Source organism: Oncorhynchus clarkii, chromosome 3 (assembly GCF_045791955.1).
Source record: "Oncorhynchus clarkii lewisi isolate Uvic-CL-2024 chromosome 3, UVic_Ocla_1.0, whole genome shotgun sequence".
NCBI lineage: Eukaryota > Metazoa > Chordata > Actinopteri > Salmoniformes > Salmonidae > Oncorhynchus > Oncorhynchus clarkii.
Window position 1 is genome coordinate 87,050,920 of NC_092149.1, and position 25,834 is coordinate 87,076,753.

General features: G+C 43.7%; 3 protein-coding genes across 4 annotated transcripts in view; all 3 read right to left on the bottom strand.

Moving 5' to 3' along the window:
- The window catches only part of LOC139405534 (dnaJ homolog subfamily B member 6-like), a 48,199-nt gene extending 42,545 nt beyond the window's left edge, over positions 1–5,654 (bottom strand). For both annotated transcript variants that reach the window (XM_071147946.1, XM_071147947.1), the window contains exons 1-2: positions 5,371–5,654; positions 520–609 (exon numbers count right to left, since the gene is read on the bottom strand). In XM_071147946.1, the coding sequence (XP_071004047.1) occupies positions 520–584 (65 nt within the window). In that variant the 5' untranslated portion in view covers positions 585–609; positions 5,371–5,654. The remainder of the gene's footprint in view (positions 1–519; positions 610–5,370) is intronic.
- Positions 5,655–7,751: 2,097 nt separating this feature from the next.
- LOC139405535 (tubulin alpha chain-like) lies at positions 7,752–11,568 on the bottom strand. The gene is made up of 4 exons (XM_071147948.1): positions 11,458–11,568; positions 9,809–10,031; positions 9,136–9,284; positions 7,752–8,887 (listed from the first exon to the last, which is right to left on the bottom strand). The coding sequence occupies exons 1-4, from the start codon at positions 11,458–11,460 to the stop codon at positions 7,910–7,912; spliced, it is 1,353 nt and encodes a 450-aa protein (XP_071004049.1). The 5' UTR covers positions 11,461–11,568; the 3' UTR covers positions 7,752–7,909.
- Positions 11,569–20,779: 9,211 nt separating this feature from the next.
- Positions 20,780–24,358, bottom strand: LOC139405536 (tubulin alpha chain-like). Its single transcript, XM_071147949.1, has 4 exons — positions 24,248–24,358; positions 22,432–22,654; positions 22,177–22,325; positions 20,780–21,913 (listed from the first exon to the last, which is right to left on the bottom strand). The coding sequence occupies exons 1-4, from the start codon at positions 24,248–24,250 to the stop codon at positions 20,936–20,938; spliced, it is 1,353 nt and encodes a 450-aa protein (XP_071004050.1). The 5' UTR covers positions 24,251–24,358; the 3' UTR covers positions 20,780–20,935.
- Between the last annotated feature and the right edge of the window lie 1,476 nt (positions 24,359–25,834).

Genomic DNA, 25,834 nt, shown 5'->3' on the forward strand with positions numbered 1-25,834 from the left:
GTTTTGATCTCTAGAAGTTGTGTACACCTCCCCAAAGCAGCTGGTCAATGGTTTGACCTCTAGAAGTTGTGTGCACCTACCCAAAGCAGCTGGTCAATGTTTTGACCTCTAGAAGTTGTGTACACCTCCCCAAAGCAGCTGGTCAATGGTTTGACCTCTAGAAGTTGTGTGCACCTACCCAAAGCAGCTGGTCAATGTTTTGACCTCTAGAAGTTGTGTACCCCTCCCCAAAGCAGCTGGTCAATGTTTTGACCTCTAGATGCTGTGTACACCTACCCAAAGCAGCTGGTCAATGTTTTGACCTCTAGATGCTGTGTACACCTACCCAAAGCAGCTGGTCAATGTCTAGATGTACGTTTGTTTTTTTGTAACTGTACAGCTTTCTGTTTTATATTGTTAATGTGTCTGAAAAACCCTTTGTATTGCTGCTGTTTTGGTCTGTCTTGTAAAAGACATGTTTAATCTCAATAAGACTGACCCCGGTCAAATAATAAAATATAGCATGAATCCTGTACTTACGCCTTCTTCACGTCCTCTGGAGAGGCGCTTCGTGACACTCCCAGAACATCATAATAATCCGTCATGTCTTCTTCACTCACCCCACTGCAACTGTTGACGACAACAACAACAACAACAACAACCTCATCAGAGTAGAATACACTCAAGTGGTTTCTCAAAAGGCATCAAGTGGTCTGGTGAACGAATCTGTTTAGACCCTTTATGGTAACTGTACGACCCATCTCATATAGGGGTGGCGGCAGCGTAGCCTAGTGGTTAGAGTGTAGAGGAGGCTGGTAGCCTAGTGGTTAGGGTGTAGAGGTGGCAGCGTAGCCTTCTGTAGTCCGAATCAATCCATCCAAGACCAGCCGAACCACCCGCTAACGCTGGGGGGGAGGGGCGTTCTGTAGTCTGAATCAATCTATCCAAGACCAGCCGAACCAACCGCTAACGCTGGGGGGGGGGGGGGGGGGGCGTTCTGTAGTCTGAATCAATCTATCCAAGACCAGCCGAACCAACCGCTAACGGTGGGGGGGGGGGGGGGGGGGGTTCTGTGGTCTGAATCAATCTATCCAAGACCAGCCGAACCAACCGCTAACGGTGGGGGGGGGGGGGGCGTTCTGTAGTCTGAATCAATCTATCCAAGACCAGCCGAACCAACCGCTAACGGTGGGGGGGGGGGGGGGGGCGTTCTGTAGTCTGAATCAATCTATCCAAGACCAGCCGAACCAACCGCTAACGGTGGGGGGGGGGGGGGGGGGGGCGTTCTGTAGTCTGAATCAATCTATCCAAGACCAGCCGAACCACCCGCTAACGCTGGGGGGGGGGGGGCGTTCTGTAGTCTGAATCAATCTATCCAAGACCAGCCGAACCAACCACTAACGGTGGGGGGGGGGGGGGGGGGGGCGTTCTGTAGTCTGAATCAATCTATCCAAGACCAGCCGAACCAACCGCTAACGCAGGAGGGGGGGGGGGCGTTCTGTAGTCTGAATCAATCTATCCAAGACCAGCCGAACCAACCGCTAACGGTGTGGGGGGGGGGGGGGGGGCGTTCTGTAGTCTGAATCAATCTATCCAAGACCAGCCGAACCAACCGCTAACGCTGGGGGGGGGGGGGGGGGCGTTCTGTAGTCTGAATCAATCTATCCAAGACCAGCCGAACCAACCGCTAACGGTGGGGGTCTATACGGTAAACTAATTACTGTCCAAGACCAGCCGAACCAACCGCTAACGGTGGGGGGGGGGGGGCGTTCGGTAGTCTGAATCAATCTATCCAAGACCAGCCGAACCAACCGCTAACGGTGGGGGTCTATACGGTAAACTAATTACTGTCCAAGACCAGCCGAACCAACCGCTAACGGTGGGGGTCTATACGGTAAACTAATTACTGTCCAAGACCAGCCGAAACAACCGCTAACGGTGGGGGTCTATACGGTAAACTAATTACTGTCCAAGACCAGCCGAACCAACCGCTAACGGTGGGGGTCTATACGGTAAACTAATTACTCTCCAAGACCAGCCGAACCAACCGCTAACGGTGGGGGTCTATACGGTAAACTAATTACTGTCCAAGACCAGCCGAACCCACCGCTAACGGTGGGGGTCTATACGGTAAACTAATTACTGTCCAAGACCAGCCGAACCCACCGCTAACGATGGGGGTCTATACGGTAAACTAATTACTGTCCAAGACCAGCCGAACCAACCGCTAACGGTGGGGGTCTATACGGTAAACTAATTACTGTCCAAGACCAGCCGAACCAACCGCTAACGGTGGGGGTCTATACGGTAAACTAATTACTGTCCAAGACCAGCCGAACCAACCGCTAACGGTGAGGGTCTATACGATAAACTAATTACTGTCCAAGACCAGCCGAACCAACCGCTAACGGTGGGGGTCTATACGGTAAACTAATTACTGTCCAAGACCAGCCGAACCAACCGCTAACGGTGGGGGTCTATACGGTAAACTAATTACTGTCCAAGACCAGCCGAACCAACCGCTAACGGTGGGGGTCTATACGGTAAACTAATTACTGTCCAAGACCAGCCGAACCAACCGCTAACGGTGGGGGTCTATACGGTAAACTAATTACTGTCCAAGACCAGCCGAACCAACCGCTAACGGTGGGGGTCTATACGGTAAACTAATTACTGTCCAAGACCAGCCGAACCAACCGCTAACGGTGGGGGTCTATACGGTAAACTAATTACTGTCCAAGACCAGCCGAACCAACCGCTAACGGTGGGGGTCTATACGGTAAACTAATTACTGTCCAAGACCAGCCGAACCAACCGCTAACGGTGGGGGTCTATACGGTAAACTAATTACTGTCCAAGACCAGCCGAACCAACCGCTAACAGTGGGGGTCTATACGGTAAACTAATTACTGTCCAAGACCAGCCGAACCAACCGCTAACGGTGGGGGTCTATACGGTAAACTAATTACTGTCCAAGACCAGCCGAACCAACCGCTAACGGTGGGGGTCTATACGGTAAACTAATTACTGTCCAAGACCAGCCGAACCAACCGCTAACGGTGGGGGTCTATACGGTAAACTAATTACTGTCCAAGACCAGCCGAACCAACCGCTAACGGTGGGGGTCTATACGGTAAACTAATTACTGTCCAAGACCAGCCGAACCAACCGCTAACGGTGGGGGTCTATACGGTAAACTAATTACTGTCCAAGACCAGCCGAACCAACCGCTAACGGTGGGGGTCTATACGGTAAACTAATTACTGTCCAAGACCAGCCGAACCAACCGCTAACGGTGGGGGTCTATACGGTAAACTAATTACTGTCCAAGACCAGCCGAACCAACCGCTAACGGTGGGGGTCTATACGGTAAACTAATTACTGTCCAAGACCAGCCGAACCAACCGCTAACGGTGGGGGTCTATACGGTAAACGAATTACTGTCCAAGACCAGCCGAACCAACCGCTAACGGTGGGGGTCTATACGGTAAACTAATTACTGTCCAAGACCAGCCGAACCAACCGCTAACGGTGGGGGTCTATACGGTAAACTAATTACTGTCCAAGACCAGCCGAACCAACCGCTAACGGTGGGGGTCTATACGGTAAACTAATTACTGTCCAAGACCAGCCGAACCAACCGCTAACGGTGGGGGTCTATACGGTAAACTAATTACTGTCCAAGACCAGCCGAACCAACCGCTAACGGTGGGGGTCTATACGGTAAACTAATTACTGTCCAAGACCAGCCGAACCAACCGCTAACGGTGGGGGTCTATACGGTAAACTAATTACTGTCCAAGACCAGCCGAACCAACCGCTAACGGTGGGGGTCTATACGGTAAACTAATTACTGCCCAAGACCAGCCGAACCAACCGCTAACGGTGGGGGTCTATACGGTAAACTAATTACTGTCCAAGACCAGCCAAACCAACCGCTAACGGTGGGGGTCTATACGGTAAACTAATTACTGTTACCGTCCACCGGTATTTCAGCTGATATTTTCAGTTCCTTCTTCACTGTAAGTGTGTGTCCCATTTCATCTCATCTTATGACATACTTAAAAGCTTAAGATATAATAGGATAACTTGTAGTAGGATAACTTATAATAGGATAACATAATAGGATAACTTATGATAGGATAACTTATGATAGGATAACTTGTAATAGGATAACGTGTAATAGGATAACATGTAATAGGATAACTTATTAAAGGATAACTTATAATAGGATATCTTATAATAGGATAACTTATAATAGGATAACTTATAATAGGATAACTTATAATAGGATAACTTATAATAGGATAACTTATAATAGGATAACTTATTATAGGATAACTTATTATAGGATAACTTATTATAGGATAACTTATAATAGGATAACTTATAATAGGATAACTTATAATATGATAACTTATAATAGGATAACTTATAATAGGATAACTTATTATAGGATAACTTATAATAGGATAACTTGTTAAAGGATAACTTATAATAGGATAACTTGTTAAAGGATAACTTATAATAGGATAACTTGCTAAAGGATAACTTATAATAGGATAACTTGCTAAAGGATAACTTATAATAGGATAACTTGTTAAAGGAACAATCTGTGAGCATCATTACTGTTTAATGGCCTTTTCTTTTACATACATTGTTTTGTATTTCCTTAAGAGTTTAGTGGGCCACTAGTCCAGTTGTATTACTGTACTGATACACTGTTTATGTTTATTTTATTCAACCTTTATTTATCTTTTGTCTTCAACTGGTGGGATATGACTCGTGGGCTCATGCATCTACAATGACTAATGATATCATTCAGAGTGGACCGTTATGTAGCCTGTATCAATCCTTCCAGCACCAACAGAACAAACCGCTGACAGCTGGACCTGTGAGGTAAACTAATGACAGTGACCATCCACGGGTATTCCCCCTGAGGTTGGCAATGTGCCTCTGAGTTCTCTGGAAGCCCGACAACAATATTATTTGGTTATTTCCAGCTCCTCCCGAGAGAGAGACCTGACATATGACAGCTGCCACCAACACACACACACACACACACATACATACATACATACATACATACAACACATGCGTCGGGCCGCCGGAGCTAGGGTGTGAGATTTAAACGATATGTTACACTTGCAAATTGGAACGTTTCAGACTAGACAAATGTTTCAATTTTAAGACGTGAACACATCGTAACTAAATATTGCCTCATGTGTTAAGCGTGTAGGGAACCGAACATTATAATGTCGATGTGTATTGTCTGGACCCGAGCTGAAAGAGAAAGACAACTGGTAGGCTACATAACTTGACAGAAAGTCCACACGTAAAATAAATAAGCCTACGCATGAAAGGATAATGAATATGGATAGCCTACTGTACCTTTTTAGGAGTACCAGCAACTGCTTTCGGTGTCTCAATCTCTCTTCTTAATTGAAAATGGGAAATGAATGATTATGGAGAGCTTCGAGACAGGCGAACAGAGGTGGGTCCAACTGTCCACGGAAGAATGATACAGTATTTCAGAATGTCTAAAGGCTCCTATAGTGAATTCGTTGCCCGTATTCCTCTGTGGCCTGGCCCGCACCATAACGCCGCAGTCCCCCTGCCTCGACACCTCTTGGTATATCTCCACATGACCACGTCACAGTCAGCTGAGCGTCGACAGAGAGGAAAATAGAACGTCTAGAACATGCCAGTGTTTTACCACTACACTCCCCGCCCTGTCTGATAGTTGTACTAGGGGGGAAAAATAATATATCGGCATTTAGGCAACTAACCCAACTCAAGGGAACATAACTAAACGTAATCCCATATACCAGAGTGAACTGAATTAGACACAGTACCAAACATTTTAATTTGACACCTATATATACCTCCATGATTTATTATACAAAAAATGCTTCGTGTAAGGATTTAATGGAGCGTAATTCCTACATTTCTTGATTTGGCAGTAATGCTAAAAGTTAACAACAGTTCCAGAGCCATTTCCACACAGGCTGCTGATAGTAGAGAATCCCTCACGGTCCTTCAGTTGTCACTGCTGCCATCTAGTGGCTGGATAAAGAAATAGCAGAAGGACAGACGTTGGTCTGGACATTGTCGTTTGTAACTGTAACAAAGCCCATCTTAGAAGAACATTTATGGAAATATGCAGAGCAGTATCAAAACGCTGCTTAGACATTTCATATTGACATTATTCTAGTCTTCTTCTTCATAGTGAGCATGTATAAAACACTGTGTAAGTAGCCAACATAGTGCACTTTTTTTTAAAGAATCCTTAAATTAAACATCTATGTCACTTTTCCATCTGAATCTGTGTGTGGAGTGACATTTTAGAGTTCATAGTGGTACTAACATCTCTGGGTGTGACTTAAACTGTATACCTTCTAGGCCTGTTCTACTCTAGCAGACATAAAGCCTGTTCTAGTCTAGCAGACATCAACCCTGTTCTAGTCTAGCAGACATCAAACCTGTTCTAGTCTAGTAGACATCAAACCTGTTCTAGTCTAGTAGACATCCAACCTGTTCTAGTCTAGCAGACATCAAACCTGTTCTAGTCTAGTAGACATCAAACCTGTTCTAGTCTAGCAGACATAAAGCCTGTTCTAGTCTAGTATACATCAAACCTGTTCTAGTCTAGTAGACATCAAACCTGTTCTAGTCTAGCAGACATCAAACCTGTTCTAGTCTAGTAGACATCAAACCTGTTCTAGTCTAGTAGACATGAAGCCTGTTCTAGTCTAGTAGACATCAACCCTGTTCTAGTCTAGCAGACATCAAACCTGTTCTAGTCTAGTAGACATCAAACCTGTTCTAGTCTAGTAGACATCAAACCTGTTCTAGTCTAGTAGACATCAAACCTGTTCTAGTCTAGTAGACATGAAGCCTGTTCTAGTCTAGTAGACATCAAACCTGTTCTAGTCTAGTAGACATCAAACCTGTTCTAGTCTAGCAGACATGAAGCCTTTTCTACTCTAGCAGACATAAAGCCTGTTCTAGTCTAGTAGACATCAAACCTGTTCTAGTCTAGCAGACATGAAGCCTGTTCTACTCTAGCCGACATAAAGCCTGTTCTACTCTAGCAGACATGAAGCCTGTTCTACTCTAGCAGACATCAAACCTGTTCTACTCTAGCCGACATAAAGCCTGTTCTACTCTAGCAGACATGAAGCCTGTTCTACTCTAGCAGACATCAAACCTGTTCTACTCTAGCCGACATAAAGCCTGTTCTACTCTAGCAGACATGAAGCCTGTTCTACTCTAGCAGACATCAAACCTGTTCTACTCTAGCAGACATAAAGCCTGTTCTACTCTAGCAGACATCAAACCTGTTCTAGTCTAGTGGACATGAAGCCTGTTCTACTCTAGCAGACATCAAACCTGTTCTAGTCTAGCAGACATGAAGCCTGTTCTACTCTAGCAGACATCAAACCTGTTCTACTCTAGCAGACATCAAACCTGTTCTAGTCTAGTGGACATCAAACCTGTTCTACTCTAGCAGACATAAAACCTGTTCTACTCTAGCAGACATCAAACCTGTTCTAGTCTAGTGGACATCAAACCTGTTCTACTCTAGCAGACATCAACCCTGTTCTAGTCTAGTGGACATCAAACCTGTTCTACTCTAGCAGACATAAAACAATGTTATTTGAAGCTGCAGCCTGCCCTTTTCAAAGATTTAGTTCTTACGGGCTGCTTATTTGAAAGTCAATCATAGTCATCGTTGAGACTAAAAATAACCACGTACAGTTACAGATGAGTTGGTTTATGATGCGTTTATTGAGAACCCTGACACAACATGACTAGGTGTAACAGAGACCGTTACCACGGCAGTGGGGAATGTGTTGCTGTCACGTTAAGTGTAGGACTCCAACAGTGTTGGAATGTAGGGCGGCAAACACCTAGTTTGTTTAACCCTTTAATATTCCTCTCCCTCCTCATCCTCTTCTCCCACGCTGTCAGTGCCCACCTCTTCATAGTCCTTCTCCAGGGCTGCCATGTCTTCTCTGGCCTCAGAGAACTCTCCCTCCTCCATGCCCTCACCAACGTACCAGTGCACGAAGGCTCTCTTGGCATACATCAAGTCGAACTTGTGGTCCAGACGGGCCCAGGCCTCAGCGATGGCTGTGGTGTTACTCAGCATGCACACAGCCCTCTGGACCTTGGCCAGGTCTCCTCCAGGAACTGCTGTTGGGGGCTGGTAGTTGATGCCCACTTTGAACCCAGTGGGACACCAGTCCACAAACTGGATGGTACGTTTGGTCTTGATGGCAGCGATGGCAGAGTTGACATCTTTGGGAACAACGTCACCACGGTACAAGAGACAGCAGGCCATGTATTTGCCGTGACGAGGGTCACACTTCACCATCTGATTGGCTGGCTCGAAGCAGGCATTGGTGATGTCAGCGACTGACAGCTGCTCGTGATAGGCCTTCTCAGCGGAGATGACTGGGGCATAGGTGGCCAGAGGGAAGTGGATACGGGGGTAGGGCACCAAGTTGGTCTGGAACTCTGTCAGATCAACATTCAGGGCTCCATCGAATCGCAGGGAGGCAGTGATGGAGGAGACGATCTGACCAATGAGCCTGTTGAGGTTGGTGTACGAGGGACGCTCAATATCGAGGTTCCTGCGGCAGATGTCATAGATGGCCTCATTGTCCACCATGAAGGCACAGTCAGAGTGTTCCAGGGTGGTGTGAGTGGTCAGGATGGAGTTGTAGGGCTCCACCACAGCCGTGGACACCTGGGGAGCTGGGTAAACGGCGAACTCAAGCTTAGACTTCTTTCCGTAGTCCACAGACAGACGTTCCATCAGCAGGGAGGTGAAACCAGAACCGGTGCCTCCTCCGAAGCTGTGGAAGATGAGGAACCCCTGGAGACCTGTACACTGGTCAGCCTGAATGGAGAAATGGTACAATAACATTCACGACATATGATGTTACGCCAGTAAGAATACAATGGAGAACCTGTTTGCCCAGTTTTACCCAGAAACATAAAAGGTTTTTGGCTCGTCCTTTTAGAAGATCCCTTTCATGGTTCCAGGTAGAACCTTATTACCCTACACATAACCTTTAAAACCCATCTAGAACCCTGTCCCTTAAGCAGAACCATAGGTAGAACTCTATGTTATCAAGAATAACTCACCAGTTTGCGTGTCCTGTCCAGAACCAGGTCAATGATCTCCTTGCCGATGGTGTAGTGACCGCGGGCGTAGTTGTTGGCAGCATCCTCCTTACCAGTGATCAGCTGCTCAGGGTGGAACAGCTGGCGATAGGTACCTGTCCTCACCTCATCTAAAAGACAAAAGGTAAATTCCAAATGTCAGGATATTGCAAATATGAGAATATCCAAGTATCCGGAATATTCGTAAATCCTAATATCTGAATATTCGGAAATCCTGATATCTGAATATTCGTAAATCCTGATATCTGAATATTCGGAAATCCTAATATCTGAATATTCGGAAATCCGAATATCTGAATGTTTGGGATATCCGAATATCTTGAATATTCGGAAATCCTGATATCTGAATATTCGGAAATCCTGATATCTGAATATTCGGAAATCCTAATATCTGAATATTCGGAAATCCTAATATCTGAATATTCGGAAATCCTAATATCTGAATATTCAGAAATCCTAATATCTGAATGTTCGGAAATCCTAATATCTGAATATTCGGAAATCCTAATATCTGAATATTCGGAAATCCTAATATCTGAATGTTTGGAATATCCGAATATTCAGAATATCTTTGGACAGAATAATCAAAACAGCACATTCAAAGATGAGCTTTCTCTAGTTTGTCTCATCTTACCGATGACAGTGGGCTCCAGGTCAACGAAGATGGCTCGGGGGACATGCTTTCCGGCTCCGGTCTCACTGAAGAAGGTGTTGAAGGAGTCGTCTCCACCTCCACAAGTCTTGTCACTGGGCATCTGTCCGTCCGGCTGGATCCCATGCTCCAGGCAGTACAGCTCCCAACAGGCATTACCCATCTGGACTCCGGCTTGGCCCACATGCATGGAAATACACTCACGCTGAAAGAGAGGAGGTACAAGAGATCAACCACATGGAAACTTGAATCAAATCAGGTGTATACACATTTAAGACAGTGAAGTTGGAGTGTTGAAGGAGTGAATTGATAAAAATAAAGTTTTGAAAGCCATTTCAGACAGTCTCGATTGTAATTGTATCGCTGCAAAAAGCAATCATCAATATATTACTGTAAGGTCCATATTGAAAGTGAAAGTGAAATCTAAAGAATAAATAAACACAGGAGGGATACGGGCACCCATTAAGCAAAATGACATTTAAGCAAAGTCATTGGCTACACTAGGCTATCCCGGTTGGATTCGGCTAAAAAGTGTGACCGCCATCTTGAGTATATGGCGTCCGTTTGGTAGCCATTAACAGAGACTAAATCCACCATGGCTCATTGGCCTAAAGATGACAGTGAAAAAAATTAATGTTTTTTTTTTTCATTTTAATAGAAAATGCCGAAAATAAGGTCTGAGGTTAACACAGGCTTAGGAGATGTTTTACATTTTGTTCTATGAGAATAATAATCACTTTTTTAAAGATTTATGTCATTAAAAAAAGCACATAAAGGCTTTATAATTCATAAAGGTTTTAATAACTGACTGGTATTATCTCATAGAACAAAACGTACCAGATCTCCTAAGCCTGTGTTAACCTCAGACTTTATTTTTGGCGTCTATTCCAAAACCCCATTCTTTCCCCCATTTATTTCCCCCATAGGAATGTCCAACGCCATTTTTTCAAATCCTCTATCTGCCATTTTGACGAGTTACCGTTTTTTTTAATGACACTGTCTCTTTAAGAGCAGAGGACCAGAAGAGAATAAGGTGTGCCTTGTTACTGTGGGCCACTCCCCTTACTCCTCCCACTACTCCTCCTCTCTTCCCTCTGTCCGGTCCAGCTGCACACCCATTGCAGTGTTTCAGCCAGAGATATCTCTCACAAGATCCTAACAGAGAAAATGGCTACCATCCCAGACTGCTCCTCCCTGTTCTCCTTTGTACTCATTCCATCCTTCTCTCACAATTGCAGAAACATCATAAAAACATGTTAAAAAAGAATAATAATCTACAGAAAAATAACGTTTCTATCCTAAGCTATTTGAGGTTTTCTATCTAAACAGTGAATAGTCTATGATCAAGTAGAACAATGACTAATTACAGAGACAGTTAAACACTAAAATATTACTCACATTTGATGTATGGCTATCATTCTGTCAGATTTATTTTGCATAATATCTTTTTTTTTAACCTAAATTTACAATAAATCACATTTATCCCTTATCAGTAGTAAACATAATATCTGAAATCTATATATATAAAAAAAAATAAAAGAGGAAATGCAGAGAATCATATGATCTTTATGTAACAGAATAACAGATTTCCCTTCAGAAAGAAAGAATCTATGTCAGCTGTCAGCACTCACCATTTTGTCTAGTTTTCTTTTCCTTCACAGGCTGACGTCGAGGATTCAGAAGAGAAGGCAGAACTGTCGGAGAAAGGAAGAGGTGGGGTTTTTATATGCCTGGAAAGCAGACAGACAGGCAGTAAGCTACAGCAGAGTCTGGTTGGCGGGAGACACTGTTGGTATGAAAAGAAACAAGTCCCTCCTCCTTCACACAGACAGAGGCTGACCGGGTTCACTTTCTCTATGCAGAGAAGAATGATGGGTATTGAGCTGGGAGACAGTCGGCTTCCTGGCAGGGAAGACTAATGTGTGTTGAACTATGAGATAGCACTTCCTGGACTGAGATAGTTGCTTAGAAATATCTGGTAAAAAATAAATATATATATATATACACATATCGTATGTGTGTGGATGTTTTCACACCACTCAAATCCTTTTTTTGTAATTTGACACTGTGGCACGTTTACGGGAGGTACTACATAGGGTGGGGTCTGTGAAGATTTCGACACAGCCTGCCTGTCAAACACAGTTTGCATTGACTGTTTCAACAGCCGAAAAATACAGTCCACGTTAAACTGAATAACAGTTCTCTTTCTCAAAATTGCCAAAATAAATTGTATAGCAGAGAGGGTTTTAGAAAAGCATATTTTTATGTAAACAAGAAGATGCTGGTGGCTTCCTGATATGATAACCAAATCATAACCAAATTAATTTTTTTGTGGTTATAACCCTCAAAATGGTAATAGTCAGGGATCGGTTTAATTTATTGAAGATAAATCTTTTTTGTTGTTGACAGATAACAATTGGTCTATTGTTCTGTCATAGCTGAGGCTGTGATAGAACGGGGTGATACAGACAACACTAGTCACTCCCTGCTCTAGCTGTCATGAAGTCAGAGACAGCTGGATGGTATGGAGAGGCTACACAAGGGGGAGGGGTGATGGGGAGAGGAGGGGTGAGGGGAGAGAGGAGAGGAGAGGGTGGTGTAGGGGAGAGGAGAGAGGAGAGGGTGGTGGATGGGAGAGGGGAGAAGAGGAGAGGGTGGTGTAGGGGAGGGGGGAGGGGAGAGGAGAGGGAGGGGAGAGGAGAGGAGAGAGGGTGGTATAGGGGAGAGGGGAGGAGAGGAGAGGGTGGTGTAGGTGAGCGGAGAGGAGAGGAAGGGGAGAGGAGAGGAGAGAGGAGAGAGGAGAGGGTGGTGTAGGGGAGAGGGGAGAGAGATGGAGGAGAGGAGAGGAGAGGAGAGGAGAGGAGAGGAGAGGAGAGGAGAGGAGAGGAGAGGAGAGGAGAGGAGAGGAGAGGATGTAAGGATGGTTGGATGGTTGGATGGTTGGTTGGACGGATGTAAGGATGGATGGTTGGATGGATGGATGGATGGATGGATGTAAGGATGGATGTAAGGATGGTTGGATGGTTGGATGGTTGGTTGGACGGATGTAAGGATGGATGGTTGGATGGATGGATGGATGGATGTAAGGATGGATGTAAGGATGTAAGGATGGATGGTTGGATGGTTGGTTGGACAGATGTAAGGATGGATGTAAGGATGGATGGTTGGTTGGATGGATGTAAGGATGGATGGTTGGATGGATGTAAGGATGGATGTAAGGATGGATGGCTGGACGGATGTAAGGATGGATGCTTGGATGGATGTAAGGATGGATGGCTGGATGTATGTAAGGATGGATGTAAGGATGGATGCTTGGATGGATGTAAGGATGGATGGCTGGATGTATGTAAGGATGGATGTAAGGATGGATGTAAGGATGGATGTGAGGATGGATGGCTGGACGTATGTAAGGATGGATGTAAGGGTGGATGGTTGATTGTAAGGATGGATGGTTGGATGGATGGATGTAAGGATGGATGTAAGGATGGACGTAAGGATGGATGGTTGGATGGTTGGATGGTTGGTTGGACGGATGTAAGGATGGATGGTTGGATGGATGTAAGGATGGATGTAACGATGGATGGCTGGATGGATGGATGGATGTAATGATGGATGGTTGGATGGATGTAAGGATGGATGGTTGGATGGATGTAAGGATGGATGTAACGATGGATGGCTGGATGGATGGTTGGTTGGATGGATGTAATGATGGATGGTTGGATGGATGTAAGGATGGATGGTTGGATGGATGTAAGGATGGATGTAACGATGGATGGTTGGATGGATGATGGGATGGCGAGACAGCCTACAGGGAGGAACTACACTCTAACCACTAGGCTACCTGCCACCTCTACACTCTAACCACTATGGTACCTGCCACCTCTACACTCTAACCACTAGGCTACCTGCCACCTCTACACTCTAACCCCTAGGTCACCTTGTAATCACTGGTCACTTTATTAATGGAATACTAGTCACTTTGCTTTACTCATCTCATATGTATATACTGTATTCTATTCTACTGTGTTTTAGTCAATGCCACTCCGACATTTCTCAATCTATTATTTATATTTTTCTTAATTAAATTATTGAGTGTTGTAGTGAACTGTTAGATACAACTGCACTGTTGGAGCTAGGAACACAAGCATTTTGCTACATCAAGGATGGATGGATGTAGGATGTAAGGATGGATGTAGGATGTTGCTGATGGATGTAGGATGTAAGGATGGATGTAGATGATGGATGTAGGATGTAGCTGATGGATGTAGGATGTAGCTGATGGATTTAGGATGGAGGTGATGGATGTAGGATTTAGATGATGGATGTAGGACGTAGTTGATGGATGTAGGATGTAAGAATGGATGTAGGATGGAGATGATGAATGTAGGATGTAGCTGATGGATGTAGGATGTAGATGATGGATGTAGGATGTAGCTGATGGATGTAGGATGGAGATGAGGATGTAGGATGTAGATGATGGATGTAGATGATGGATGTAGATGGTGGATGTAGGATGTAGATGATGGATGTAGATGATGGATGTAGATGGTGGATGTAGGATGTAGATGGTGGATGTAGATGGTGGATGTAGGATGTAGATGATGGATGTAGATGGTGGATGTAGATGATGGATGTAGATGATGGATGTAGATGATGGATGTAGATGATGGATGTAGATGGTGGATGTAGGATGTAGATGATGGATGTAGATGATGGATGTAGATGATGGATGTAGATAGTGGATGTAGATGGTGGATGTAGGATGTAGATGATGGATGTAGATAGTGGATGTAGGATGTAGATGATGGATGTAGCTGATGGATGTAGATGGTGGATGTAGATAATGGATGTAGGATGTAGATGATGGATGTAGATGATGGATGTAGATGATGGATGTAGATGATGGATGTAGGTTATGGATGTAGATGGTGGATGTAGATGGTGGATGTAGATGATGGATGTAGATGATGGATGTAGATGATGGATGTAGATGGTGGATGTAGGATGTAGATGATGGATGTAGATGATGGATGTAGATGGTGGATGTAGGATGCAGATGATGGATGTAGATGATGGATGTAGATGGTGGATGTAGATAATGGATGTAGGATGTAGATGATGGATGTAGAAGATGGATGTAGATGATGGATGTAGATGATGGATGTAGGATGTAGATGGTGGATGTAGGTGGTGGATGTAGATGATGGATGTAGATGATGGATGTAGATTGTGGATGTAGATGATGGATGTAGATGGTGGATGTAGATGGTGGATGTAGATGGTGGATGTAGATGATGGATGTAGATTGTGGATGTAGGATGTAGATGATGGATGTAGGTGGTGGATGTAGATGATGGATGTAGATGATGGATGTAGATTGTGGATGTAGGATGTAGATGATGGATGTAGATGATGGATGTAGATGATGGATGTAGATTGTGGATGTAGATGATGGATGTAGATTGTGGATGTAGATGATGGATGTAGGATGTAGATGATGGATGTAGATGATGGATGTAGATTGTGGATGTAGGTGATGGATGTAGATTGTGGATGTAGGATGTAGATGATGGATGTAGATGATGGATGTAGATGATGGATGTAGATGATGGATGTAGATGATGGATGTAGATTGTGGATGTAGGATGTAGATGATGGATGTAGATGATGGATGTAGGATGTAGATGATGGATGTAGATGACGGATGTAGACGATGGATGTAGATTGTGGATGTAGGATGTAGATGATGGATGTAGATGATGGATGTAGATGATGGATGTAGATTGTGGATGTAGATGATGGATGTAGATGGTGGATGTAGATGATGGATGTAGATGGTGGATGTAGATGATGGATGTAGGTGGTGGATGTAGATGATGGATGTAGGATGTAGATGATGGATGTAGATGATGGATGTAGATGATGGATGTAGATGGTGGATGTAGATGGTGGATGTAGATGGTGATGTAGGATGTAGTTGATGGATGTAGGATGTAGTTGATGGATGTAGGATGTAGATGATGAATGTAGAGCAGTTCTGCATGGAAGAGTGGGCCAAAATGTGACTTGAGAGACTCATCAACAACTACAGGAAGTGTTTGGTTGGAGTGGCACAACCAGTTATTGAGTGTCAGGATGGATGTAGATGATGGATGTAGATGGTGGATGTAGGATGCAGATGATGGATGTAGATGATGGATGTAGATGGTGGATGTAGATAATGGATGTAGGATGTAGATGATGGATGTAGAAGATGGATGTAGATGATGGATGTAGATAATGGATGTAGGATGTAGATGGTGGATGTAGGTGGTGGATGTAGATAATGGATGTAGGATGTAGATGATGGATGTAGATGATGGATGTAGATTGTGGATGTAGGATGTAGATGATGGATGTAGATGATGGATGTAGATTGTGGATGTAGATGACGGATGTAGATTGTGGATGTAGATGATGGATGTAGATGGTGGATGTAGATGGTGGATGTAGATGATGGATGTAGATTGTGGATGTAGATTGTGGATGTAGGATGTAGATGATGGATGTAGATGATGGATGTAGATTGTGGATGTAGATGATGGATGTAGATTGTGGATGTAGATGATGGATGTAGGATGTAGATGATGGATGTAGATGATGGATGTAGATTGTGGATGTAGGATGTAGATGATGGATGTAGATGATGGATGTAGATTGTGGATGTAGATGATGGATGTAGATTGTGGATGTTGATGATGGATGTAGGATGTAGATGATGGATGTAGATGATGGATGTAGATTGTGGATGTAGGATGTAGATGATGGATGTAGATGATGGATGTAGATGATGGATGTAGATTGTGGATGTAGGATGTAGATGATGGATGTAGATGATGGATGTAGGATGTAGATGATGGATGTAGATGATGGATGTAGATGATGGATGTAGATTGTGGATGTAGGATGTAGATGATGGATGTAGATGATGGATGTAGATGATGGATGTAGATGATGGATGTAGATGATGGATGTAGATGATGGATGTAGATTGTGGATGTAGGATGTAGATGATGGATGTAGATGATGGATGTAGGTGGTGGATGTAGGATGTAGATGATGGATGTAGATGATGGATGTAGATGATGGATGTAGATGGTGGATGTAGATGGTGGATGTAGATGGTGATGTAGGATGTAGTTGATGGATGTAGGATGTAGTTGATGGATGTAGGATGTAGATGATGAATGTAGAGCAGTTCTGCATGGAAGAGTGGGCCAAAATGTGACTTGAGAGACTCATCAACAACTACAGGAAGTGTTTGGTTGGAGTGGCACAACCAGTTATTGAGTGTCAGGGGGCAATTACTTTTCACACACGGGCATTGGGTGTTGCATAACTTTGTTTATGAACTAAATGTAATTGTTGTGTTATTTGTTCACTCAGTTTCCCATGATCTAATATTAGGTATTGGATAATACGGGATCGGTATCCCCAAAGCGGGACGGTTGAGCTAACGTGATTAGCACAACGTTGTAAGTGACATGAACATTTCCCAGGACATAGACATGTATTATATTAAAACAGAAAGCTTAAACTTTTGTTAATTAACAGTAGCTATTACAGTGAAAAAATAACATGCTATTGTTTGAGGAGAGTGTACAATAACACTTTTATCACGGCAACTGGTTTGATACATTCACCTCTGAAGGTAAATAATGTACCTACATTCAGTAATCTGGCTCTGATTTGTGATTCTGAGGGTCCCAGAGATCAAATGTAGCATAGTTTTGTTTGATCAAATTAATATTTATATTCAAATGTAGGAACTGGGTTCTACAGTTTGAACCCCTGCTGTGTCTGGTCATCCCATCTAGATTAGTGTATTAGTTAGGTTAGCGTATTTTCTGAAGGGAAGCTAATTATCCACAATTTAGGACATTCCTGGAAGTGTGTAAACTTACATTTTTCATTACCATATCATTTTTAGATGTTCTCTATAGTTATGTACTTGAAAATGTATCAATTGACCAATTCAGCACATTTGTGCAGATTTGAGACAACATTTTGAACAGTAATGCAATGGTTAATTGGATCAGTGTAAAACTTTGGACATACGCTACTGCCATCTAGTGGCCAAAATGTATATCGCGCCTAGACTACTTAATGATATAATGGCCTTTCTCTTTAATTTGAAAGTTGATAGAAAACAAAAAAAGGAAAATAAATGTTTTTTTTTCTTTGTATTATCTTTTACCAGATCTATATTGTTATATTCTCCTACATCAATTTCACATTTCCACAACCTTCAAAGTGTTTCCTCTCAAATGGCATCACGAATATGTATATCCTTGCTTCTGGTCCTGAGCTACAGGCAGTTAGATTTGGGTATGTCATTTTAGGCTAAAATTGGAGAAAAAAATTGTCCGATCCTTAAGACGTTTTACTGAATGACAACAGAGGCAAAATGGAATTTCATTAAATACTTTGGGGTAGGCCTCGTCTCCGAGGAAGGAGCTGCTAGAGCTGGAGCTGCTAGGTCTGTAACTCATGGAGCTGCTAGAAGGTCTGTAACTCATGGAGCTGCTAGAAGGTCTGGAACTCATGGAGCTGCTAGAAGGTCTGTAACTCATGGAGCTGCTAGAAGGTCTATAACTCATGGAGCTGCTAGGTCTGTAACTCATGGAGCTGCTAGAAGGTCTGTAACTCATGGAGCTGCTAGAAGGTCTGTAACTCATGGAGCTGCTAGAAGGTCCGTAACTCATGGAACTGGTAGAAGGTCTGTAACTCATGGAGCTGCTAGAAGGTCTGTAACTCATGGAGCTGCTAGAAGGTCTATAACTCATGGAGCTGCTAGGTCTGTAACTCATGGAGCTGCTAGAAGGTCTGTAACTCATGGAGCTGCTAGAAGGTCCGTAACTCATGGAACTGCTAGAAGGTCCGTAACTCATGGAACTGCTAGAAGGTCTGTAACTCATGGAGCTGCTAGAAGGTCCGTAACTCATGGAGCTGCTAGAAGGTCTGTAACTCATGGAGCTGCTAGAAGGTCTGTAACTCATGGAGCTGCTAGAAGGTCTGTAACTCATGGAGCTGCTAGAAGGTCCGTAACTCATGGAGCTGCTAGAAGGTCCGTAACTCATGGAGCTGCTAGAAGGTCCGTAACTCATGGAACTGGTAGAAGGTTCGTAACTTATTGGTTTGAGACCCAAAAAAATATATACTAAATGGCATTGTTTATTGCTCTTCATTGAAAAAAATATTATATGACAAAATTCTATAAAAATATATCTACAAAAAAAAAAGCATTTTAAAAAGTAAATTGCAGACCAACTGCAGTACCCACAGGTTGAAAACCACTGGGTTGGTGTTAGGCACATAGGCATTCTATACACCACTGATGAGAAAGAAGCCAGAATTAAATGATACAGGACAGGTGTCAGTTATAGCGATTGTCCCATTATGGTGTGTGATTTGCCATTTAGGTTATGTATTTTGTATTTATTGATGATTTTCCACCACCTGCTGTGATGCAGTCTTGAACCAAAACTTTGAAGACAATGCTCTGATCATTTATTTAACCAGGCAAGTCAGTTAGGAACAAATTCTTATTTTCAATGACGGCCTAGGTGCTGCCTGTTCAGGGGCAGAATGACAGATTTGTACCTTGTCAGCTCGGGATATGAACTTGCAACCTTTCGGTTACTAGTCCAACGCTCTAACCACTAGGCTACCCGTACACACCATAAGCATCCCCACCCAGCTGACTACTAGATGGAAGCCTTTAATGGCGATATCTATGCTAAAACAGGTTCATTCCAAGCAGAGATCTCTAGAAATCTCTATGGCGTCAGTCCTTGTACATTTCCCACAAGTACGCTCCTAATTCTCTCTCCCACCCCTCCTGGAGGACTTGAGCCCTGGGACCTACCTACCTGATGACTCCATGCTGTCCCCAGTCCTGAGCCCTAGGACCATGCTTCAGGACTACCTGGCCTGATGACTCCTTGCTGTACCCAGTCTTGGGACCATGCCTCAGGACTACCTGGCATGGTGACTCCTTGCTGTCCCCAGTCCACCTGGTCGTGCTGCTGCTCCAGTTTCATCTGTTCTGCCTGCTGCTTTGGAACCCTGACCTGTTCACCGGACGTGCTACCCGTCTCAGACCTGCTGTTCAACTCCAGAGACAGGAGTGGTAGAGACACTCCGAATGATCGGCTATGAAAAACCAACTGAGTTACTTCGGAGGTGCTGACCCTCTACAACCACAGATTACTATCTGACCCTGCTGGTCATCTACGAACATCTTGGCCACATTGTTATAATCTCCACCCAGCACAGCCAGAAGAGGACTGGCCACCCCTCATAGCCTGGTTCCTCTCGCGAGGTTCCTGCTTTTCTAGGGAGTTTTCCTAGCCCCATGCTTCTACATCTGCATTGCTTGCCGTTTTAGGCTGGGTTTCTGTATAAGCACTTTATAAAGACATTTGGTTACTGTGCCACCTCCTGATTGCAGATGAGAACACTAGAGCTGCAACATGTCCCTGTGTATGTGATGTTTGCTAGGTGGAAATGGCCAGAGCAAATAGCCCAGTCAAATATCAGTGAGTACAGGATGGAGGCAGAGTACCACCTTCGCTGCTAGAGAGGCTCCCACCCAAGGGGGATTCAGCTCAATATAGTTGCAATCAGCATTCATGTAGAAGTTCAGCAGAAATGTTGGGTTGAATCACTACCAAATATCCATAGATTCCCCCCCCCAAAAAAAAATCAAGTTTAATGAGTCACTCAGAGGATAAAATATGATTGTGATTTTTTACCTGTGCCACTTCAGTAGGTTACAACAGCGTTAATATTGACAGCAGTAGGTGGTGGCCTCTGCAAAAAGCCCCACAGATTCTCCTCCCCCCCAAAAAAAACCCAAACTCATTTGACATTCTATTTTCCATCTAGACAGGAGACATGACGTTTATGGAGTTGGTTTATGGTGCGTTTATTGAGAACCCTGACACAACATGACTAGGTGTAACAGACTGTTACCACGGCAGTGGGGAATGTGTTGCTGTCACGTTAAGTGTAGGACTCCAACAGTGTTGGAATGTAGGGCGGCAAACACCTAGTTTGTTTAACCCTTTAATATTCCTCTCCCTCCTCATCCTCTTCTCCCACGCTGTCAGTGCCCACCTCTTCATAGTCCTTCTCCAGGGCTGCCATGTCCTCTCTGGCCTCAGAGAACTCTCCCTCCTCCATGCCCTCACCAACGTACCAGTGCACAAAGGCTCTCTTGGCATACATCAAGTCGAACTTGTGGTCCAGACGGGCCCAGGCCTCAGCGATGGCTGTGGTGTTACTCAGCATGCACACAGCCCTCTGGACCTTGGCCAGGTCTCCTCCAGGAACCACCGTAGGGGGCTGGTAGTTGATACCCACCTTGAAGCCAGTGGGACACCAGTCCACAAACTGGATACTCCTCTTGGTTTTGATGGCAGCGATGGCAGAGTTGACATCTTTGGGAACAACGTCACCACGGTACAGGAGACAGCAGGCCATGTATTTGCCGTGACGAGGGTCACACTTCACCATCTGATTGGCCGGCTCGAAGCAGGCGTTGGTGATGTCAGCGACTGACAGCTGCTCGTGATAGGCCTTCTCAGCGGAGATGACTGGGGCATAGGTGGCCAGAGGGAAGTGGATACGGGGGTAGGGCACCAAGTTGGTCTGGAACTCTGTCAGATCAACATTCAGGGCTCCATCGAAACGCAGGGAGGCAGTGATGGAGGAGACGATCTGACCAATGAGCCTGTTGAGGTTGGTGTACGAGGGACGCTCAATATCGAGGTTCCTACGGCAGATGTCATAGATGGCCTCATTGTCCACCATGAAGGCACAGTCAGAGTGTTCCAGGGTGGTGTGAGTGGTCAGGATGGAGTTGTAGGGCTCCACCACAGCCGTGGACACCTGGGGAGCTGGGTAAACGGCGAACTCAAGTTTAGACTTCTTTCCGTAGTCCACAGACAGACGTTCCATCAGCAGGGAGGTGAAACCAGAACCGGTGCCTCCTCCGAAGCTGTGGAAGATGAGGAACCCCTGGAGACCTGTACACTGGTCAGCCTGAATGGAGAAATGGTACAATAACATTCACGACATATGATGTTACGCCAGTAAGAATACAATAGAGAACCTGTTTGCCCAGTTTACCCAGAAAACAAAGTTTTTTTTTTTGCTTGTTCCTGTGAAATAACCCTTTATCTTCTAGGTAGGACCACCCCAAAAAAAAACACCTTTTAGATAACCTTCTTCCATAGAAGAACCTTGAAGGAAAAAGGTTCCCTGTAGAAACCTAACTAGAACCCCATTTCAGAATGATGACTCACCAGTTTGCGTGTCCTGTCCAGCACGATGTCAATGATCTCCTTGCCGATGGTGTAGTGACCGCGGGCGTAGTTGTTGGCAGCATCCTCCTTACCAGTGATCAGCTGCTCAGGGTGGAACAGCTGGCGATAGATACCAGTCCTCACCTCATCTGAAAGACAAAAGGTAGAGTCAGAATATCTTCAGACAGAATATTAAAATCAACTCAGTTAAAAGATTATGAACCAATAGACTTCCTGTAGGATGTCTCATCTTACCGATGACAGTGGGCTCCAGGTCAACGAAGATGGCTCGGGGGACATGCTTTCCGGCTCCGGTCTCACTGAAGAAGGTGTTGAAGGAGTCGTCTCCACCGCCACGAGTCTTGTCACTGGGCATCTGTCCGTCCGGCTGGATCCCATGCTCCAGGCAGTACAGCTCCCAACAGGCATTACCCATCTGGACTCCGGCTTGGCCCACATGCATGGAAATACACTCACGCTGAAAGAGAGGAGGTACAAGAGATCAACCACATGGAAACTTGAATCAAATCATGCCTAGGCAAATGTTCAAATGTTCAGGTTTAAAGCCGTTTCATAGAATAAAGAGTAAACTAACATGATAGTTTAAAAAAAACTCCTACTAAAAGACAACCTTGCTTGCTCCATTTCCCTTTTGTCTATCTAGTATCTATCTATTACAGTAATATAATGCCCTAACGTAACTTTGTGAATTTAAGCATCTAGAGTTGGTAATAAAAAATACAAAAAATCTCCTAAACCAGTGTTAAAACACCAAACATAAGGTCTGAGGTTATTCCAAAACCCCATTCGTTCCCCCTTAGGGGAGGTTGAACGAAGCAGAAGGATCTCGTTTACATTTTAGGACTTCCAAGCTGGCGAGCGCGGTGTAGGCCGTCAATGTAGATAAGCATGTATTCTTAACTGACTTACCTAGTTAAATACATTTGATTTTATTCAAAGTCATTGGCTCTATCCAAGAGGATCAAAAACACAACGTATCAAGGGTCAATTGTGACTGACTGATCTACAAATAATAGTCTCTATTTATGATGAAAGTTAATTTGTAGATCAGTCAGCCATCGTTTTGATGCTCTCAAACACATTGGCTAGGCTATCCTCTTGGTCACCATCTTTGGTATACGACACTCATACTGTAAGTTATCTTGCAAATCCTGCCATTAGAGGCGTTTTTTTAATGACCCTGTATCTTTAAGAGCAGAGGAGCAGAGACGAAAAGGTGTGCCTTGTTCCTGTGCGCCACCCCCTACTCTCCTTTTCTCCCTCCAACCAGCTGCGCACCAACTGCAGTGGAACAGCGACAGATCTCACAGAAAATGGCTACCATCCTAAACCGCTTCTTTTCTTAGCGTCATGTCATCCTCTTTGAAATGCCGAAATCTCTTTTTTCTAAAAAAAGAAATTTTTGTAATATAATTTTCAAAAAAATCTGCAATCCGTGTTTTTGTCCTGAAGCTGTGTTTAAAAAAAAAATGCATTTAAACAATGGACAGTCTATGAACAAGTAGAACAATGACCCACATTGGATGTACAGCTATAGATTATTTCAAACAAATATACATTTAATTTTTTTTTACATGTTTTATTTTACATAAATAATTGTAAATCCCATGCATCCTTAATTAGCTGTATACATAACACTAACATCGACATATGAAGAACAGGCAACGCAGAGAATCCGCTGATAATGAGATAGTTAAGGGCGGGAATCAAAGCCAACTGCGCATTAGATTACATTCTCAGGATGGGTGAACTTGGTACGTTATTTATTTCTTACTGCATTCATTTTTACTAAAACAGTACGTTCTAAATACTTTATAGAACGATGAGTACACTGACGTTGTAATTAAATTTAACCTTTATTTAACTAGGCAATGACAAAATGAATAAGTAATTGGCAAAACTAGTTTCAGGCATGTGCCACCTCCATGGTCTTTATATAACAGAATCCATCGTCCACATGCTTTTCAACTCTATCTAATCCTATCATTTTCGTTTGAATACCATGTGAAATAAATACATCAATTATTTTATAATCTGCGTCAGCACTCACCATTTTGTCTAGTTTTCTTTTCCTTCACAGGCTGACGTCGAGGATTCAGAAGAGAAGGCAGAACTGTCGGAGAAAGGAAGAGGTGGGGTTTTTATATGCCTGGAAAGCAGACAGACAGGCAGTAAGTTAGTAAGTCCCTCCTCCTTCAGGAAGCTACATCAGAGTCTGGTTGGCTGGGGACACGGTTGGTGTGAAAAGAACAAGTCCCTCCTCCTTCAGGAAGCTACATCAGAATCTGGTTGGCTGGGGACACCGTTGGTGGGTCGTTCTCGAATTGCTGTTGCGTGGAGAGAAATAGTAATGGCGTCTTTTTGTAGGCATTAACTCCGACATGGTTCGTTGGATGAAAATGAATTACGTTTTTGTAGGGATTTCGTTCGATAAAGGCCGAACATGGGTTATGTGGTAAACACAGATATAGGATATTTTATACGTTTTGTTCTATGAGATTATCTTCATTAGCTAACTTCACTCTTTGTTTTGTGCATTTTGAAGCATTGGTGTAATACATTTTTTTTTTTTTTTTTACACAAAGCACATAAAGATTTCATAATTCATAAGTCATGTTAACTGACTGATATTATCTCATAAAACAAAACATATAAGATCTCCTAAACCGGTGTGAACCTCAGACCTCATGTCTGGCCTCTATTCCAAAACCCTATTCATTTTTTCTGATAGGGATGGCTGAACAAACTAGAATGGTACTTAAGGAAAATAACTCTATTTTTTACATTACATTTTAGCAGACACTGTTATCCAGAGCAACTTGCCGTAGTGAGTACATTTTTTTTGTGACTTTTTTTTAATACTGATCCCTTGTGGGAAATGAACCCACAACCTTTTATTTATTTCACCTTTATTTAACCAGGTAGGCCAGTTGAGAACACCTTTATTTAACCAGGTAGGCTAGTTGAGAACACCTTTATTTAACCAGGTAGGCTAGTTGAGAACACCTTTATTTAACCAGGTAGGCTAGTTGAGAACACCTTTATTTAACCAGGTAGGCTAGTTGAGAACACCTTTATTTAACCAGGTAGGCTAGTTGAGAACACCTTTATTTAACCAGGTAGGCTAGTTGAGAACACCTTTATTTAACCAGGTAGGCCAGTTGAGAACACCTTTATTTAACCAGGTAGGCTAGTTGAGAACACCTTTATTTAACCAGGTAGGCTAGTTGAGAACACCTTTATTTAACCAGGTAGGCTAGTTGAGAACACCTTTATTTAACCAGGGAGGCTAGTTGAGAACACCGTTATTTAACCAGGTAGAATAGTTGAGAACACCTTTATTTAACCAGGTAGGCTAGTTGAGAACACCTTTATTTAACCAGGTAGGCTAGTTGAGAACACCTTTATTTAACCAGGTAGGCTAGTTGAGAACACCTTTATTTAACCAGGTAGGCTAGTTGAGAACACCTTTATTTAACCAGGTAGGCTAGTTGAGAACACCTTTATTTAACCAGGTAGGCCAGTTGAGAACACCTTTATTTAACCAGGTAGGCTAGTTGAGAACACCTTTATTTAACCAGGTAGGCTAGTTGAGAACACCTTTATTTAACCAGGTAGGCTAGTTGAGAACACCTTT

Excerpts from the sequence above, each read along its gene's own strand:
- LOC139405535 (XM_071147948.1), bottom strand. Across the intron at positions 9,285-9,808 it reads CCTGGAGCCCACTGTCATCG|ATGAGGTGAGGACAGGTACC; the intron begins GTAAGATGAGAC and ends TTTGTCTTTTAG. Across the intron at positions 8,888-9,135 it reads TGGACAGGACACGCAAACTG|GCTGACCAGTGTACAGGTCT; the intron begins GTGAGTTATTCT and ends TTCTCCATTCAG.
- LOC139405536 (XM_071147949.1), bottom strand. Across the intron at positions 22,326-22,431 it reads CCTGGAGCCCACTGTCATCG|ATGAGGTGAGGACTGGTATC; the intron begins GTAAGATGAGAC and ends TTTGTCTTTCAG. Across the intron at positions 21,914-22,176 it reads TGGACAGGACACGCAAACTG|GCTGACCAGTGTACAGGTCT; the intron begins GTGAGTCATCAT and ends TTCTCCATTCAG.